Source organism: Lacerta agilis, chromosome 6 (assembly GCF_009819535.1).
Source record: "Lacerta agilis isolate rLacAgi1 chromosome 6, rLacAgi1.pri, whole genome shotgun sequence".
NCBI lineage: Eukaryota > Metazoa > Chordata > Lepidosauria > Squamata > Lacertidae > Lacerta > Lacerta agilis.
This window is the reverse complement of record NC_046317.1, coordinates 28,145,637-28,163,763: the sequence shown is the minus strand read 5'-3', so window position 1 is coordinate 28,163,763 and position 18,127 is coordinate 28,145,637. Positions and strand designations below refer to the sequence as shown.

General features: G+C 39.7%; 1 protein-coding gene across 27 annotated transcripts in view; it reads left to right on the top strand.

Moving 5' to 3' along the window:
* Positions 1-18,127, top strand: part of ADGRL2 (adhesion G protein-coupled receptor L2) — a 207,058-nt gene that overhangs the window by 124,972 nt on the left and 63,959 nt on the right. For all 27 annotated transcript variants that reach the window (XM_033151717.1, XM_033151720.1, XM_033151718.1 and 24 more), the window contains exon 4: positions 12,437-12,546. In XM_033151717.1, coding sequence (XP_033007608.1) covers positions 12,437-12,546 — 110 coding nt within the window. The remainder of the gene's footprint in view (positions 1-12,436; positions 12,547-18,127) is intronic.

Here is an 18,127-nt window from a genome sequence, read left to right as displayed (position 1 = left end):
GCATTGGGTTTAATATATATTTAAAAGAACTCTTGGGGGGGGGGAAGCTCGGGGTTGCAGGTTATGTTCTATGCCAAGCCTTGTGGCTCCTGAAAGAATATATTAGCCCCAGAGCAAATCTCCACCTCCCCCAGCTTGGGAAAAAAATATGAAATTGGTACTAACACCTTAAAGGCAGAATCAACACATTAAAAGGCCATGCTCCCTTCAGCCCATGTCATTATCAAGATATACCCTTCTCTCTTCCAAGCAGTCCTGCTCAAACCGGTTGTCTTGATTTATGTTCTGCTGCATTTAATATACTAAATGAGCATATGCTAGGCTTACAATGATGCCGCTATTTATAATGGGAAAGCATTCTTTTTCACCATAACAACATTGCTAATTATAATACATTATTGGTCACTGTAGCCGCTAAATCAGATGTAAAGTGGATTTAGGGTTCCTGTACATGGGATCACGGAGCCATTTATCTCAGCCCTTTGCTGAGCAGACCTTTATTAAGCTATGATGACTGCTGAATAGGAAATGTAACCAAGATTATTTTTATTCAAATATAATTTAAATATTCATCAAAGAGGATTTATGCTTGAAACTGACAGAGACTATTAACATCAAAAAATATAATTAACTGCACTGGGTATCATGAAGCAGAGTTAGTCAAATAGCCGAGAGGTCTAATTGCTCTAGAGTTTGCAAAGCAATAGTTTATATATTATATGGTTGCTGTGGAATTAATAGTAATGTGGTTTCCTATGTGAGGCAATTTAAAGCTTTCTGTTAAGGTTCATTGCTCTAGAGGAAATATGTTGAATATCATGTAGTAAACAGGACTGACACTTAAAAAAAAAACCAGACGTAAAGACGAGAACTTGTAAAGATTAAAAGGACAAGAAAATAGTGAGGCCTTTAAGTCATCAAAGGAATTTTATTTTGTAGAGTTTGTAGACCTAAGCATTAGGCAACACACAGCAACATTGTTTACCAAAAGAAAGGGGGGAAGAAGAAAAGAAAAGAAAAGAGAAAAGGGTTAACAAATTAAATTAAATTAAATGCTCCTTGGGAAAAAGATTGATGCAAAGTGATCTATCAAATTGGATGCAACACAGTCACTGATCTCTCAGATTGTGTTGATAAAAAATGACCGTGGCACACAAACAATTGTCTCAAAGTTATAATTTTAAACATCTTAACATTTTTGTCTCCATTAGGCCTTTGTAGCAGAGTGTGAGAAAGAGACACCTTTCACATTGTACTTCACAGGGTCTTTTTGTATTTGCCCAGCCTACCCAGCCCTGAATTAATCAGATGTTGTAATGGCATTTTTGCATTACTGAAATTGCTGAAATGTGAGAGCTTAAGGGTCAAGGGGAAGAACAATAGCCCGATGTTAACAGAGCATCTGTTCTCCCTCCATTAATGAAGTTGCAGCTAATTGCCTAATAAATTGGTCATCACTACTAAAAAAAAAAGGCCTAAATAACTCCAGACTTGAACACGACCCTTATGAATATGAAGCAGAATCTCATAGGCACAAAGTATTGGAGGATCTTTACATCCCACCCCCCACCCCGCCTCTGCAAATCTGTTTGAAGAGAACGGGAAAGGAAACTACTAAACCAGACCCAACCAGACTTCCAGTTGCTCATAAAGACCATGCCTGTGTTATCCATTATTTAACATGCTTACCCTGTTTATATCAGTGACATAAGAGTGTGTGCTAGTTTCTCCAAAGAGTACTGTCTTTGCCGCTTCATAGCACACTGTCTTGTACTCCCAGGCCTGCACATGGTGTTAGCAGATATTTAAAGCATTTCAGTCTAACATTTTATAGGTCATGATGAACTGAGCCTATAAAGCAAGTTACTGCTAGGAAGTTAATGCAGTCTAAGAGTGTAACGTAGACTGAATGCTCTACTCAGTCAGTGTGTTTCAGCTTGCCGCAAGAACCATCAGTGGGGAATTAAAAATTACCCTCATATAAAGCTCTAATGGCAGATTGTTTGATAACATAACAATAGCCTGAAGTATTCTACAGATGGGCGTGCCTTAGATTTCTACCGTCGTAAATTTAGAGTCTCTGTTTCCTTTTAAAATCAGGTCATTATAGGAACATGCATATTTTCCAACTGATTTACATACACAGAACTTTGAAAGAAAGTCAAGGCGCTGACAATATTTATCAGAGAAGTAGGATACATGATTCGCCGATCTATTACCTCTTTTTCATTATTCATTGTTCTCCCTTGGTGACCTGTACACCCAACTTCCACCCATTGAGTGATGGTTTGAAGGGGGAATCAGCTGTATTCATGGCGTTGTCTCCTCTGTTATTGGGACTCCTGGTCACATTGAGGAGCCCCTTGTGAGTGGAGCCAAAGGTCTATTCAACTTGTGGAGGCCAGAGACATGCCATAAATGCTCCCAGCTTTTTAATTGTGTGGTCCCCTTTACTTGGGAAAGCATATAAGGCAGTTGGTCGGTGGATATTGCAGTCCTGCATCAAGCTTTTCTTAGGTTTGAGAAAGTTAGGTATGTGTGTAAGGCACTTTATTAAACAAACATACTTTGCACTCCAATCAGTGTCCCTGAACATTCAAAACTTTTATATGGTGTAACAAAAAAAAACATCCTTTTATACTTTGGTGCTAGCCTCCCCTCACTGGATTCCTTATTCTTATTTCCAAACTAGGGAAGGCAGGTACACTAGGCTGGACTATATTTCATCTAACACAGATGTATCCATTTTATGTGTAAAACCACCCATATTATTTTAGTAGTGGCTGTTGGTGCTAAGCTTATCTTTTAACCTTGCTCTTCAGCTCTTGCAGCATTGCTTTCTTGCTGCGATTTCTAGCTAGAGTGGGTAATGATGCTGAACATGTCTTTAATCTAGGCATTTTATGAGCTCTGCAAAGCTATTGTTTCAGCATAAATCACAGTGCTGTCCTCAAACTTAGGGTTTGGGCAAAAATGAGGCTGGTTGGACTCATTTCTCTACACATGTGATGTTTACTTTCAGGTGGTAAACTCTGTGATACAAATATGTAGATCTGTAGGTGATTTCTCATTTCAGATGTATTAGTCTTCAGAGCACTGCCAGTATCACAGATAGGTTGAGATGTCACTAACTCTATGCACTCAGTATTCTTTGATTATTTCTTCATCTTTGTGACTAAAGATCTCTCCGTGTACTTCCACATTTTAAGGATCACTTTGGGTAGTGCTCTGTAAGACTAAACACATAGGAGGTAGCATTGTTATCATGAATGCCATCAGAAATGCCTTGTTGCCTCTCTTATCAGCCACTTCCTGCTGTCACTGCTTATTTCAATAGGGAAGGATCTGCTTCCAGTGTAATGCAGCGTAATGTCTAGCTAACATGGGGTTTTTAATTGTGCAAACACACGAAGCCTTTGCAGTGGTAGGCGATTTGATAAAAGGATTAGATTATGAATATTTCCAACTTGATTAGAGATTAGCTGGGAGCTGATCTATGTGAGTCAATGAATCTCCTCAAATCTCTTACGTTTCTCGCACATCTGAACTTGCTTGTGGAGTGGGGAGGGGGCTCTTTGCAGCAATATTAATTATAATACAAACCTGCCATTCATTGTGAAGGAGTCACGTAGATTCTTGCAGAACACATTCAAAGAAGTAATGTACCTACAAGATTAAGCCTTTTTAGTTCCAAAAATAAAATAAATTAATGCTTTTTCAGAGGAAGTGTAATAACTCGGAAGCTTTACAAACTTTCAATATGTTAATTGTACCCAGACATTGCCATGGCTGGTGAATAACTGTTCCTTTGTGGCATCCAGCCTTTCTCAAGAAAGAAAGAAAAAACCTGGAGAACAACGCAGCACTCGTAGCACAAATTTAGAGATACATTTTAATAGAAAATGACACCACTGGTATTGACTTCCAAGGGTACACCACTTCTGTCACATGTTTTAAGCCACATTTGGGGAGGGCGGAAGAGATAGGGAAATCAGAAGATAAACTCAAAAGTCTTTTCATTTACTTATTAGTCTCCAGTTTGAGATTTGTACTTTTTAAATCCATAAATGGAAAGCTAAAGGTATGGGGCAGGGGAGAGATTCGGACTAGTCTCAGATTGCAATCTCAATCAGGACAAGAAAGAGGAAAAGAACAAAAGGAAAGTAATCTATTTCATTTGGGAATGGCTTGAAATTAGCCAGCTATATTGGCTGCTTTAAGTGTTTCGCTGTATGTTGGACTGTGCCATTATACGCCGTAAATATAATGCAAACACAGATTGCATTGACAACAAAGGGGGATATCTGTGTTCCCTCCATTCATGGGGTAACTTTTTTTAAATAAAATAAAAAAGAAAGAAATGTATTTACTCTTAAGAACCAACTTATTCTGCACACAAAGGTTTGTGTGTTGACTCCCCCCCCCCATTTGCATCATTAGTGACTGAAATACTCAGAGAGTGTAATTAATGGGCTAAGAGAGTAATTTAGGCAAACCCAGAGCCATGAGGGTGAAATATTTTTCTCCATGGAAAGATCTTTAAGGAATAAATAATTGCACGCACCAGAGGTTTGCGATGGCCAATCTAAATTTGAGCGTGCAATTAGGAAGAGCGTGGCTCAAGAAGCAAAATGCTTGCCGCTATCCGCATATCATGTGGCTAATTAAATATTTAAAAGTCCATCCCTACCCTTCTTCATCCCTCACTCCCCAAAAGAAAAATATTATGCCACAAATAGACTGGTAACTTTTGCAGATAATTAACAAGTTTTGGAAGGAGGGTGCAGATTCCGATAGCCTCCAAGGTTCTTACAAGGTCATGTCTTATTATGCTGCATCTTCTATATGTCCTGGTAACAACTTTCTTGCTAATTTAAATCTTAACTAGGACATCCCATAGCGATTTCCCATTTCCCTTGTCAAAATGGAAAGTGATTGTTTCTGTATGCAAAAACTGCAGTAGGTGAACGTTTTCATAAGTAATTGGTCCTAATTGACACTGGCCCCAATATATAGAGATACATTGTAATTATCCCACGAGAAGTTTGGAAACTGTAGGCATCCTGTAAATGCTTAAATAAATAAGTGTGCATGCACATTTATTCACTGTATGTATCTGCAATAATGTTTCCCCTGCATTATGTTGAGACATGATGACCCTTTGAAATTAAGAGAGCCTCAGTGGCCTGCTTCGTAAATAAATATGTCTTATTTTGCTCCTAAAATGAAGCCACTTTTATGTTGAATGTGCAATTCTGCAAACGAGAAAGTTGGGTTGGATTAATAAGACTCTGAGCGAGTCAGGCCTAATTTGCATTAAACTGACCCAAAGGTCTTGTAAAATTGCTCAGAATTATCAAGGCTTCTAACATATCAGAGGTTTTATTAACAAATTACTGGTATTATTATTATTATTATTGAAAAAAATGCTTATTTTGCTAATTAAAGGAGCTTTCAAAGGCAGTTTTAAATTGTATTTAAAATCTATGCACATGATGTTATAGAAAGAAAATACATCCCACACATTGTTGTTTGTGTACACCCTAGCATAAGTTGTTATTTGGGGTATCACATTAAAACTAGAAAGCGGTATGAACATTCTGTCATGGTAAAACTTGTAACCCTTTTGTGGACAGTTCAAATAAAAGAATAATTACTGGCATACAAGTGTTTACTGCCAAATCTGCTGGGTCTTTCTTTTATGCCAGTTGTGAGCACACCTTATGGAAGTAAAGGTAAAGGTAAAGGACCCCTGACAGTTATGTCCAGTCGCAGATAACTCTGGGGTTGCAGCGCTCATCTCGCTTTACAGGCTGATGGAGCCAGCGTTTGTCCGCAAACAATTTTTCTGGGTCATGTGGCCAGCATGACTAAACGGCTTCTGGGGAAACCAGAGCAGTGCATGGAAACACCGTTTACCGTCCCACTGGAGCAGTCCCTATTTATCTACTTGCACTTTTTAATGTGCTTTTGAACTGCTAGGTGGGTAGGAGCTGGGACCGAGCAATGGGAGCTCACCCCGTCGCAGGGATTCGAACCGCTGACCTTCTGATCGGCAAGCCCAAGAGGCTCAGTGGTTTAGACCACAGCGCCACCCATGTCCACCTTATAGAAGTATGGCTTACTAATTTCAGTGGGACATGCCTTTACATCAGATTTCTCCAAGCTGCTGTAGTCCAGACGTTCTGGACTACAACTCCCATGCTCATCACTGACCATTGGCTAAAATGGCTGGGGCTAATGGGAGTTGTAGTCCAAAATGTGTAAAGGGCACCAGATTGAAAGCATACATAGGCCAACCACTGTCACATCACATCATGTACTACTTGGTTTCCAATGTTTTGTTTTGTTTAAAAATTGTTGGATGTATTTGCTCTCTGTGCTTTATATCTTTATTGTTTTGCCCATATTGATATATTAATGGATTGGTGGATTTAGTAAGCTGTAACAGTTTGTTGCATGTCCGGCATACTGCTTGTACATCACTAGATGGGAAGCTAGTTTCACTGTGCGCATGTCATTCATTTCACAGTGGCACTTGAAGGTGGCCTTATGCAATAAGTAATGTTTGGTGGGTTGTGTCCATTGGGTTCCATTTGCATTCATTGGATTCATATAGATGCATAATTAAATTAAGTTATTTACTTTCAAATTAATTTGAATCCCTTGATTGATTTTACAGAACTAACCAAATAGAAGATAGTTGTATTTTTTTTATTTGTATCGCATTTAAAAATAACTGCCACAAGCATTACTTATTACATTAATTGTGACAAATGGGATCATTACTGTGAAACACCTTCTTTGCCATATTAATTGTGCCACATTTAGCTTCCTAATGTTATGTTTATTTAGTAATTAATAAGATTCAACAAATCATTAGTTATTAAACATTTAAGGAAAACTGCATCTGCATTTCTCCTGCAGTGTTAAAGTTGCTGGCTTATGCACAGGCCCTGCTGTCTTCACCGCTATTCCATGTGCACCCCTCTTTTTCTATGTGTGCACACGAGTGCTTGGCTTCTTACATATATGTGTATTATTGTTGCCACCTTTGGTTGGGCAAAATACAGGACAGGTCAGGGTGGGTGGGTGGGTGGGGTCCTAAAAATTACTTTATCAGATGCAGGAATAACTTCAAAGCAATCCATTACAATGGCACACTGGAATTATAGTGGTTTATTCAATGAAAAAAACAAACAAACCAGGCCTGCGCGCACACATACACACAGTCTGACTCCGAGTCTGCGTCTCCGACCCACCCGCCTCTGCCTGCACAAAAACTCTTTCCCCCTCGCTCTCCGATCCACCCATTGCCCTCCACAGCCTGTGCAAAACCCAAGACGCCACTGTAGATGGCCCATGCGCTGCAAACCACATCTCTCGCTCTCCGCGACCCATCCTCTGCCTATGCAAAAACTCTCTCACATGTACTGCCAATTTAATGGCAGTATAATGGACAGGTTAGGCTGGATCACACTGCATTAGTCTGACTACTGTAAGCAGAGTTTGCTCTTTATCTACCACAGCCACTTTCGTGTCTGTGTATATGTGTATGTATTCTGGCCACTCCAGTGTTCAGTTTTCCTTTCCATATCCAGTACTACAACTAGCTCCTCTGTGCGTGCCAGGCTTGTCATGCTATACCAAACCTTTCATTTTAATCTTGGAGTATTTGTTCAAGACCATAGATTTTGCATTTTTAATCTTCCCTAGAACAGTGGTGAATAATGGCCCCTGGCAGGAGATAATGAAATTTTCTTAATTTATATTTTCAAGCAGAAGCCTCAATTGAAAATGGCAGCCTATGGCCCGGAGACATAGCTCTAGTGCAAGTTTCAGGGGAGCTGTAATAATAACGCAGTGCCAATGGTGACGGGGAATGATAGGACAGTGAAGAAGTAATTTAAGGAAGAAAAGGGAATGTACCAAAGCTTTATTGTAGCATATCTAATGATCTTGCTGAAGATCCCCAATGGCTTTTGGAGCATGACAGGAGAAACTAATGTTATCTTGCCAAAACAGAAGCCTCTGCTTAATCAGCAGAGCAAGACTATTGATTAAAACACCTCACACAAATAGATTACACATGGAATCTCATCTCCATACTTTTCACTTGGTAAAGTGTAATAATGAGCATAAGATAATCAAAGGAAGAGCTAAAGCAATTTGTTGGGAATTGTACGAGTCAAGATTACAGCGGGAACGCAAACAAATTAGAATGGGAACAAGGACTGCTTTTAAAGCCAAGCGCACGAGGACAAACTTGCACAGCACACAGGGATAAACATGAAGTGGGCCCATGTAACAGTAGTTAGGAAAATGAAAAATTGCCTTATGCATTGGTTCACTCCCTCACCCTCTTTTATCTGATGTGCAAAAAAGAACAGGCCTGCTTTTGCCCAATCAGTCAAATGAGGTGAGCCAAGTTCACCATCTCTCTGGAGCTGTTAATTAGCTGTCCACGTTTGATTTCAGATTCCCTCAATGTCGTTAAATATATTCGAAAGATGTAAAAAAGAATTGCAAATTCTGAAACACACACACACACACACACACACACAACCCCCACATTTGTGGTCTTGCATTATTTCTTCAATAGAATGCTATCTGACAGTGAATACTGTCATAAAAGCACAGGCATATTCCTGCATTCTCCTCACAAGTGGGAGGTGGGCAGAAAGAGAGGTTTGTATGCAGACATGCCTATCTCTCTCTTTTTTTTCCACATAAGTGGCAATCTACATGCCCCTTCCTCTACTTCACTCCTCAAATAGCCATATACATATATCTCAGAAGCACAGGAATTTTAAGTGCAACAATTACAGCTTTTGACAGAATTGGTTAATTAGCCATCTAAAATGAAGGACTGTTAATTGTGGGCTATGTTACTCTGGAATAAAAGCTGGTACTTAGAATAAGGGGCAGCCAGCCATCCTATCCAACACATGCACACACTGTAAGAACCTCTACAAGTAAAAAAAAAAAGGAACTTTACCACAGATGAACGATATGTGCTGGTTTATTATAACTTGCCAGTGGCTGTTATCTGAAGAAGTGTGCATGCACACGAAAGCTCATACCAAGAACAAACTCAGTTGGTCTCTAAGGTGCTACTGGAAAGAATTTTCTATTTTGTTATCTACCTGTTCACTTTCAGATCATAGCCAATTATATGCTGCATTTGTGCCGTCCAAAATAAAGTCCTATTAAGCTTCCACCTAGTAATAATAACAATAACAATAACAATAACAACAACAACAACAATAATAATTTATTGTTTGTTCCCCGCCCATCTGGCTGTGTCTCCCCAGTCACTCTGGGCGGCTTCCATCAAATATTAAAATACTTTTAAAATAGATGTTTCTTTTTAAAAATAAATCACAAATATGGCCTTTATATCATTTGACAAACAACAAACAAACAACAGTCCTCCTAATGCAAGTGCTTTTGGCTGCAAAATGCAACCCCCCCCCCTTTTCCACACGGCCCTTAAATCTGCTCTAGTGAATTGTGAGGAAACCCAGTCAATATTTAGGGTGATGTGGTGAGCAATATGATAAATACAAGTAAGGGACCCCTGGACAGTTAAGTCCAGACTACGGGGTGCAGTGCTCATCTTGCTTCAGGCCAAGGGAGCAGGCATTTGTCCACAGACAGCTTTCTGGGTCATGTGGCCAGCATGACTAAACTGCTTCTGGCACAATGGGACACCGTAACGGAAGCCAGAGCACATGGAAACGCCGTTTAACTTCCTGCCCCAGCGGTACCTATTTATCTACTCACCCCATTGCATGGATTGGAACCGCTGACGTTCCAATCAGCAAGTCCAAGACCCTAGCAACAGTTGTGTTGAATTCAATGAAGTCATTTTGTGAGCTTCGGGGAAACCCATGGAGGAGATTTGGGAAAGGGCAAGGGGACAGGGAGTAGAAGTTCCAGTCACACAATGACTTCGTTGGATACTGCCCTTTTTATTGTTTCAAATAGTAATTTAATCTGTTTGTTGATTTCAATGTTGATTTAGTTGCCTTGAATACGATTTACCATAAAACAGAGATTTAAATGTAGATTCAAGTTAGTTCCACATTTCCCATTATTCATTCATTTTATTATTTATCACAGGGGTTTTATATCCCACGCTTTGGTAGAAATTCCTTGGGCAGCTGGCAATTGTTTTGTGGGTTTCTTTTTACTCACAAGGCGTGCAAATGTTCAAAATTAAGCACACATATCCTGTTCCCAGTTAAGATATGTATTTTATACAAATTATCACATACTAGCAACCAGTATACACAGTTAGAAAATTCATATGCAGGTTATGAAATAAGTACATTGCCTACTGAATGTATTCAGTGTATGAGATACTGCGGCGGTTTCATTTTCACAAAAGTATCATTTCAGAGCTGTAAAGCTGAAGTATACACAACTATAATGCTGTCATTGGTAATTTTCTGCAGGATGTTGTCTAAAAATACTGAGAAAAATAGAAGTGGACAGTCCGCAGGCAGCTACTACTACCAATGACAGCTATTTGTCAGCTCCAGCTAGTCAGTCTTTTTTTTTTTTTTTTTTAAATGCAAAGTCAAATTATGCAATCTACTTGAATCACACATATCTTCACATTTCACATCATTTGGTCTGCTCTTGCATAAAAGGACAAGTTACCACGAAGGGTTACCCTTTGCCCACTGGAAGCCTTGTTGAGCCATCGTTCTGAATGCTGAGATTTCATCACCCATTCCCTATCCACTTTCAAGCATTTATATAGTGTCATAAAGGCTGGCAACTTGCTTTAAAAATAAGAAGCTGAATTCTATGTCCAGTAGTGCAGTTCTTTTTGCACTTGTGAGGAATCTCAAAATACGTAATAGTTTCAATTGCAATAGTTAGGACAGAACCGACAGCCATCAGCATTATTGCAAAAACAAAAACAAAAACCAGACGTTTTCTGCTCAGCCTGAGACTTTGTTCCCATGATCTTATCTGTTGTGCATGGAACCTGGGTCCTTCCCATTGCTGTTGACATTTCCTGAATGTTTCTTCCAAAGCTACCAACCAAAAATTCAAGTAGATTTGTGATTTATTTGCTGGAAGGACAACTCAAGTTGTACTATTGGACTGTCTTTAATATTCTTCCAGCTGCGTGAACTGAAATCTCAGATTGATCTTGCACCTGTTGGCAGGGGACAGATGTCAGGGGTTCCCTGACACAAGACAGATCTCTTCAACTTGTGCAAGGGGTATTCAGTAGTGTGGGAAGTGCTAGTAGCACAAGGATTGATGTACGGCTGGAGTCAAAGGCTAGACTATTATTTTAAGATCTGGCTTCCTTTCCTTCACTTTACTGACAAACAGAACTCACCCAGGAGATCAGCCAAGCTTTCCTTGTTTTTAGTCACCAAACTGTTTCTGACCTTTTATTTTCCTCCTTCCTTTGCTTTCAGAATAAAAAAGGCTGAAAGTCATTTTCTTTCACTTTTCTCTCCCTTCCCTTTCCCCCCTTTTTTGGTTTTGACTAGTGCTGCTTGAGCCAGATCAAAATCAATCCATTTTAAAGTACCGAGCCGTAAAATACAAATCCCGTCTTAATATATTTGTTTACAAAGTGCCAAACTGTACAAATCAGTAGCTTTCACTGTGAAAAATTGTCAACTGTTCTAACAGCAGGTAAATTAGTTTCTTTCTTTCTTTCTTTCTTTCTTTCTTTCTTTCTTTCTTTCTTTCTTTCTTTCTCTCTCTCTCTCTCTCTGTTAAATACTTTAAAAAGAAGGCTGAAATTGTAGACACACTTACTTGGGAGTAAGTTTTGTTGAGCGCCGTGAAAGTTACTTATGATAGCAAATATGCCTGGAATTGTGCTAGTCTGCCCAGCATGAGCAATTAACTCATTAAAATCAATGAAACTTGAAAAGTGCTTAATTTGGGCTGGATGTAGCCCTTTTGCTTTACTGTAATTTATAGCAAGTTGCTTTAAGAAGTATTATTTTCTTACAAAGGTTTATGATCACTTACCTAGAAATACATTCCATTGAACTTGGTGGGGCTTACATCTGAGTAGGTATTTTTAGGGTTTTAAATGTCCCCACCATAATGGGTTATATTTTGTTAATTAGATGTGTTATATTGTTTTAGGATTTTTGCAAGGCACCCTGCGAGTTGCCAGACCGGGGGGGGGGGGGGTTATAGCAGTATCCAAGATAATTAAAATAAGCCTTTAGCCTTTACTGTCTGAAATTAACTTCTGGTACCGATTACTGAAAGTTCTGCAAAATTATTATAAGTTTGAACTAAAAATACATCTAGCCCACAACCTCATTGTGGTCTAATTCAAATGCAGGTGCTGCCCGATTCCCTAGCTATGGTTGCCGTGAACTTTGTAAATTAATTCTGATTCTGAAATTAACACACATCCTTCTCTTTCTCCTGCCCCCAGGTGCAACAACAGAACACAGTGTATAGTAGTTACCGGGTCAGATGTGTTTCCTGATCCTTGCCCTGGAACATACAAATACCTCGAAGTACAATATGAATGTGTCCCTTACAGTAAGTATACGCTTTTGTTTTGTTTTGTTCTTGTTCACTTCCTCTAGCCTTCGCAATTGATGCTGTGGCAGTCCTAGATGCACAAAAAGAGCATACGTTTTGGGCCTGAGAACTATTATGCATGCAGAGCACTTTCAAACTAGGCCTTCCAATTAGCTTCAGCATAGTGTGGAAAGGAGCCATCATGTGATGCTGGCCAAGTGGCTGTCTGTGTTCTTAAGTGTTTGGCTTTTAAGGGTACTAGGGTTTTATTCCCCCCCCCCAATACAAAAACAAACTTGAATTAGCTATTCAAAGACCAGATAGAAATTTGTACTTTTGCCCAATACCGGTTCCTGACAAATTGGCTTGGCTTGCAGTTTTCTAAAGAAACCACTGACTTCAATTTTAATCTCCCAACAGTTTGAAACAGCTACCTGCTGTGGTAACAGTGGTTCAAAGCCATGCAGTACCGTGGAAATATCCAGGAGTTATTTCCCCAGTTACTTGATACAGCAATATTTGCTTTTATTTCATTTTTTTATTTTCAGTTTGAACGATCATTGTTGTTGTTGTCGTTGTTGTTGATTATATTTGTAAACAGGCCTTCATCCGAAGATCACAGGGCAGTTCACAACATAAAAATACAAAACGAGAGCACAAAAGACATAACAGAACAGAAGCAAACCAATAAACCCACTCCCACAAAAAGTAATTAGCCAAGGGGGAGGGGACATTTTTGCCTGGCGCCTAAAGAAATGCAATGAAGTCCCTGAGGAGAGTGTTCCACAAACTGGGAACCACCATAGAAAAGGCCCGTTCTAATGTTGCCACCCTCCGGACCTCTTGTGAAGGAGGCGCACAAAAAACTTTGCAACTAATGAATACTCCTGTAAAATTACACATTCATTCCTTTTTAATCTACAGAATCTCATTGTTTGAGTCTTAAAATAATAATAATAATAATAATAATAATCAAGTGATACTCTAATCAGGGGGTAATCAGTATCTACCCCCACCCCAAAATAACCCCGTCATCCACAGTAACAACCTATCCATGATGAGCCTCCATTCGTCAGCAGAGCATAACATCTTTGGCAGACCAGTCGACAAGCCTTGAAATGCCTGCTGTGGATCTAAAGAGCTGATTCATCCAGTTTCTGAAAAGCTTTTGTTTTCTCCTCCATAATGCCGTCGTTCAAAATAAAGTCAACCTTGGTCTCATATTTTCCATTAGAGGAAGTCTGTTGCTTCTAACAGTAAACTTCAGCAATGCATCGATTGTGCCTCCATTTATTATAAATGTGACGTTAATGTTTTTTTTAATATCTTCAAACTTAAAATAAATAAAAATAATTGCAGCATTCTTTTTTGGGTATAGGGAACATACACATAACAAGAAATGAACAGTATAGGATTAGTTGCATTGCACCCTAAAATATTGACGGAATCAGCTGTGTCAGAAATAGGCAGCACCAACTCTCCCCCCCCCCATTAATGCACTTAACACTGTATGTACAACAGTTTGCATCTGCATAGTACTCAATACTGAGTCACAGTATTGATCTTTCTGAGCAACAGTTAAAGGCCGAACACAGATCATCTTTTCTTTCCATTCTTGCTATGTATTCCTGTGCCATTGTGAAGCAGATGCTTGTTGTGGCTTTCTTTTTTTGTGCCGTGGGTAGGAACTGGAATCCTATTGTGTCTGTTGAGCTTTAGTGCCCTGTTCTCATGTGTCTATCATTGGTGGCTCATTGAAACCATCCTTCTTGTGGCACTTTGAAGAGGAATGTATTGCCCCTACCCAACAAAAACAGCTGTTTCATAAAGTCACCTTTACATTAAGATCACTATTTCTGTTCCTAAATTCCCAGAAAGAAGCAGTGAATCCAATTCAAAAGCCACGGTGTTTGTTTCGTTGGGTCATGTAGGACAAGAAAGTAGTTATTAAAAAACATGCAAATGTTATTTTCAGATTTCAGATCATTTTTTTTTCATGCTGCTTTAGGGAGACAAGTGTGGATATGCCCTGCTGGTTTGGGTTTTCCTATCTACAGAGGGGGGAAAATGTTTCTTTTGCAGTTAACAGAAGGCATGGCACTGCCTAGGCAGAACTCTTTTAACATGTAGTAATTTTACTCCTTTAAAAATAGCTGTATTTCAATATGTATATTGCTTACTGCTCATTTCATTACAAAGCTATTTTCAGTTGCTCTGTGCAGAAGTGAAATGAATCAAGAGTCTTTTCTGATTCATGAATCAAATTCAGAGCTTAATTAGAAGAAGCATATTTTGAATTTGATTTAATACGAGTATTTGTTGATAATTGCATTTTCTTGTTCTGGCTTACTATTTACAAGAAAAAGAAAAGGTAACATGATCATGCTTACTTTGTAATATATAATGCTTTATTTAAAGAAGCAAGTAAATTTTGGCCACAGTCCTGCACCCCAAAAATAACAAGAAAAACCCGTGAGTCGAGATTTCTCTATCAGGCATGTTACAGACTTCCTCCAATGCAAGTTTTGGGCCAAACTAGATGTGATGTTTTTTGCATCTTTAGTCTCTGTATGGCTATTTTTTCCTGGCAATAAATGGCTGACATGGGATGTCTGAGCCAGATCAGGGCTGTGGCATCGGGGTGGGAGAAGGAAAAGTTAAGTCTTCATCCCACTGTGGTCTTGCTCCAAATCAGGTGTGGGGTGTATACTATCTGTTTCATTCCCTAATGGGGATAAAAGTTAAAAGTCCCCATCCCAGCACACCCCACCCACCTCTGGGACCCATGTGCCAGCTTGCTAGCTGTTTATTTCTTTATTAAAAACAAAACAAAACCAGCCACACATGAGCTTCAGACATGAATAATGTCATTTTTAGTTTGACCCTCTGTCTTTAAGGAGACTTATACTAAATCCCTCTCCTTGTAGTACTGTGTACAGCTTGACAAAACCTGCACCCATCTTCTGTTCCAAACGTATACACATAAGCACACACAAACACATGCATGCACATAAATTATTTCTGTGGGTGTCTGTTCAAAATTCACAGACACATCTACACAGAGGAAGAAATAGTGAATATTGGATCATGCACTGAGTATTTAGCTTGTAGATTCCAAATTAATGATCAGCATACTTCAAATACAAGTTCATGACTGTCCAGGTTGTGAACAGCTACATGTGAGTGTTCGGTCTTTTCATGTGAAAGCAGAGAAGCAAAAAGAAGTGAGTATACTGTTAAGCCGTTCCAGCTCTGACATGTCACCTCTGCAGAGTTTAGAGCCCTCAAAAGGTTAAGAAAAACATGGTTTATTAGGGGTTTCCACAATATTACAATAAGGCAGCACAGTCCCTTGGCTTCCCTCCCCCCTCTGAATTAATACTCTCTCTTTTTTAGCTACAGTATTTTCACCTCTGATATTCAGTTGTTTAGCAGTGTACACAGCGCTCAGGTTTGCATGCTCAGATAAGGGTTAGGATAAATGAGCGTCAATGCTTTGCTGGTAGTCCTAGATTAACACCCATTAAGTTGAGGACGTTTCCATCCCTGCATTGTGCCTCTCACTGCTTCTAGTCGTGGGTGTTCACGTGGTGAAGATTTCAAAATGTGTTCTCCAAATCTATTGGAAACTTAGCTTTTCATGCAGTGCATGAAAACTTGAGCAGAGTTTTCTCATGGGAGGCTAGTTGCAGGAGGTCTTGCATCCAGTTTTCCACGTATGATGTGCTTTCCAACGCTGAAGGATTATTCACTTTGCTGCCAAAGTAGAACCATCTTTCCTGTCCTTTTGGTAACCCCCACCTGGCAGGTGTGGAGCCAGTTGTTGTGTTGGCAACTCCTATCAACAGGGATTTGTCCACAACTCTGTACTTCCTTCCAGAAATGTTGGATTACTTGGCAGTTCCATAGTGGATAAATTAGGTCTGCTTGCAGCTACCGGTATTTACACCTCCAACAGTAATCTGTGGATGTGATGCCCCTGTGCTTAAGGCATGTTGGTGCCCTTTAGGCCCAGAAGATGATTTTCTGTTGAATTAACCTCTGTCTAATGTTGTGGGTTAGCTGGTTGGATACTATATAAGGCTCTCCTCCACGGTGTAGACGTTAAGACATGCTTCTACTTCTTTGTCCTGCTTTTGCCTCAGCCTTACAGAGTTTAGATCCGGGTTCAGTGTGTTACATGCTAATGTGCCTAGGCACTTGCCGAGCCTCCTTGAGAAGAAACAGCTACATGCTTCTTGCAGGAGATCCAGGGTTTCTGCTGCGCTCAGAGCATCTGTGCAATCCCCACTCAGAGATGTGAAGGGCTCTAAACTGTGCAGAGATGACATACCAGAGGGGGCTTTGCACTGGCCCTCCACTCTCCTAATGGGCTTGTTTACATGCAAGGAACACCAGAATGGGGCTAATGATTACTCAAGCTCCAGTATAAATAACAGTGATGCCAATATTATCCACACACTTGTCATGTATTTCTGGTGTCATTCAAAATGTTCAGATGAGCTTTATTTGCTTATTTCAATCTCCTCGCTTTTCTGTAACTACCTGCTTTTAAATCTCTTTCTTTTGAGGTTTTGTTTTAAAAATCTGCTTTCTTCTCTCTGTACAAAACCTAAATCCTTCTCTGTGGTCATCTTCTTTTAAGGTTGACATTCTCTTTGCAATGAGACTGAAGTTTTTCTGTATCTACGTGAGGTGGTTTGCAGCAGTCCTTACTGAGCTGCAACAGGTGTCTGAACTACTGGAATATCTGAAACCCTAGTGTCACTTTTGCTACAACCCTGTCAGTGCTGCTTCTGAAATTGTCATTGTGCGCCCTGTATACTTGCATCAAAGCACTGAATTGCACTGCTCTGTTCCCCTGTGCTTGAGTTAATGCACTTACATCCATCATGTGTTTCAGGTTCAAGGCCAAGGAGAGGAGAGACCATCCTTGTCTAGCAATACACATCCTCTGTGCTCCTTTTCTGCTAATAGAGCTCTGATACACTGCACTGTCAATTACTTTTATTTTGAGCATGATTAGTGAGCATGAAGGGGCTGACTGCACAGTTTCTAGTCTGTAGCCCTCGGTTTTTGTTTTGTTTTTTGGCTAACCCACACTTGACCTTTGGTGGGTGAACATTTTTTTCCTTAAGACTCAACTCCCTCTTCTGCCCATACAGCATTTCATTTTTCCTGTCACTTCCATCTAAGGGATCCATGAGTGATGAGTAGATCTGGGTTTCTCCTTTGTTTGTTTCCCTACAGTGCCACCATAAGCCATGGTATGAAAAACATTTGTGTTAAGAAGGATGCATGTGAACCAGCATCTCAAGAACCAAAGTTGCTTAAGGAACCTAAATTGTGAGGAAAGGTTCCTTGGTTGCATATTTTGAAGCACTGCCACCCCCCCCCAAAAAAAGAGAGCACGGAGATCTCAGGGAGCCATAGCATTCATTTAGTTTATTTACTTGTGATTTATGTCCTGCCATATAGCCTAGAATGCACAGTGATTGTATATAAAAGCAAGAGAATAATGATTATTCTCCTTATAAATCCTTGGAGCTCAGTACAGATTATGAATAGTCTCTTGTGATGGGGAAATTAGAGGGGGAAA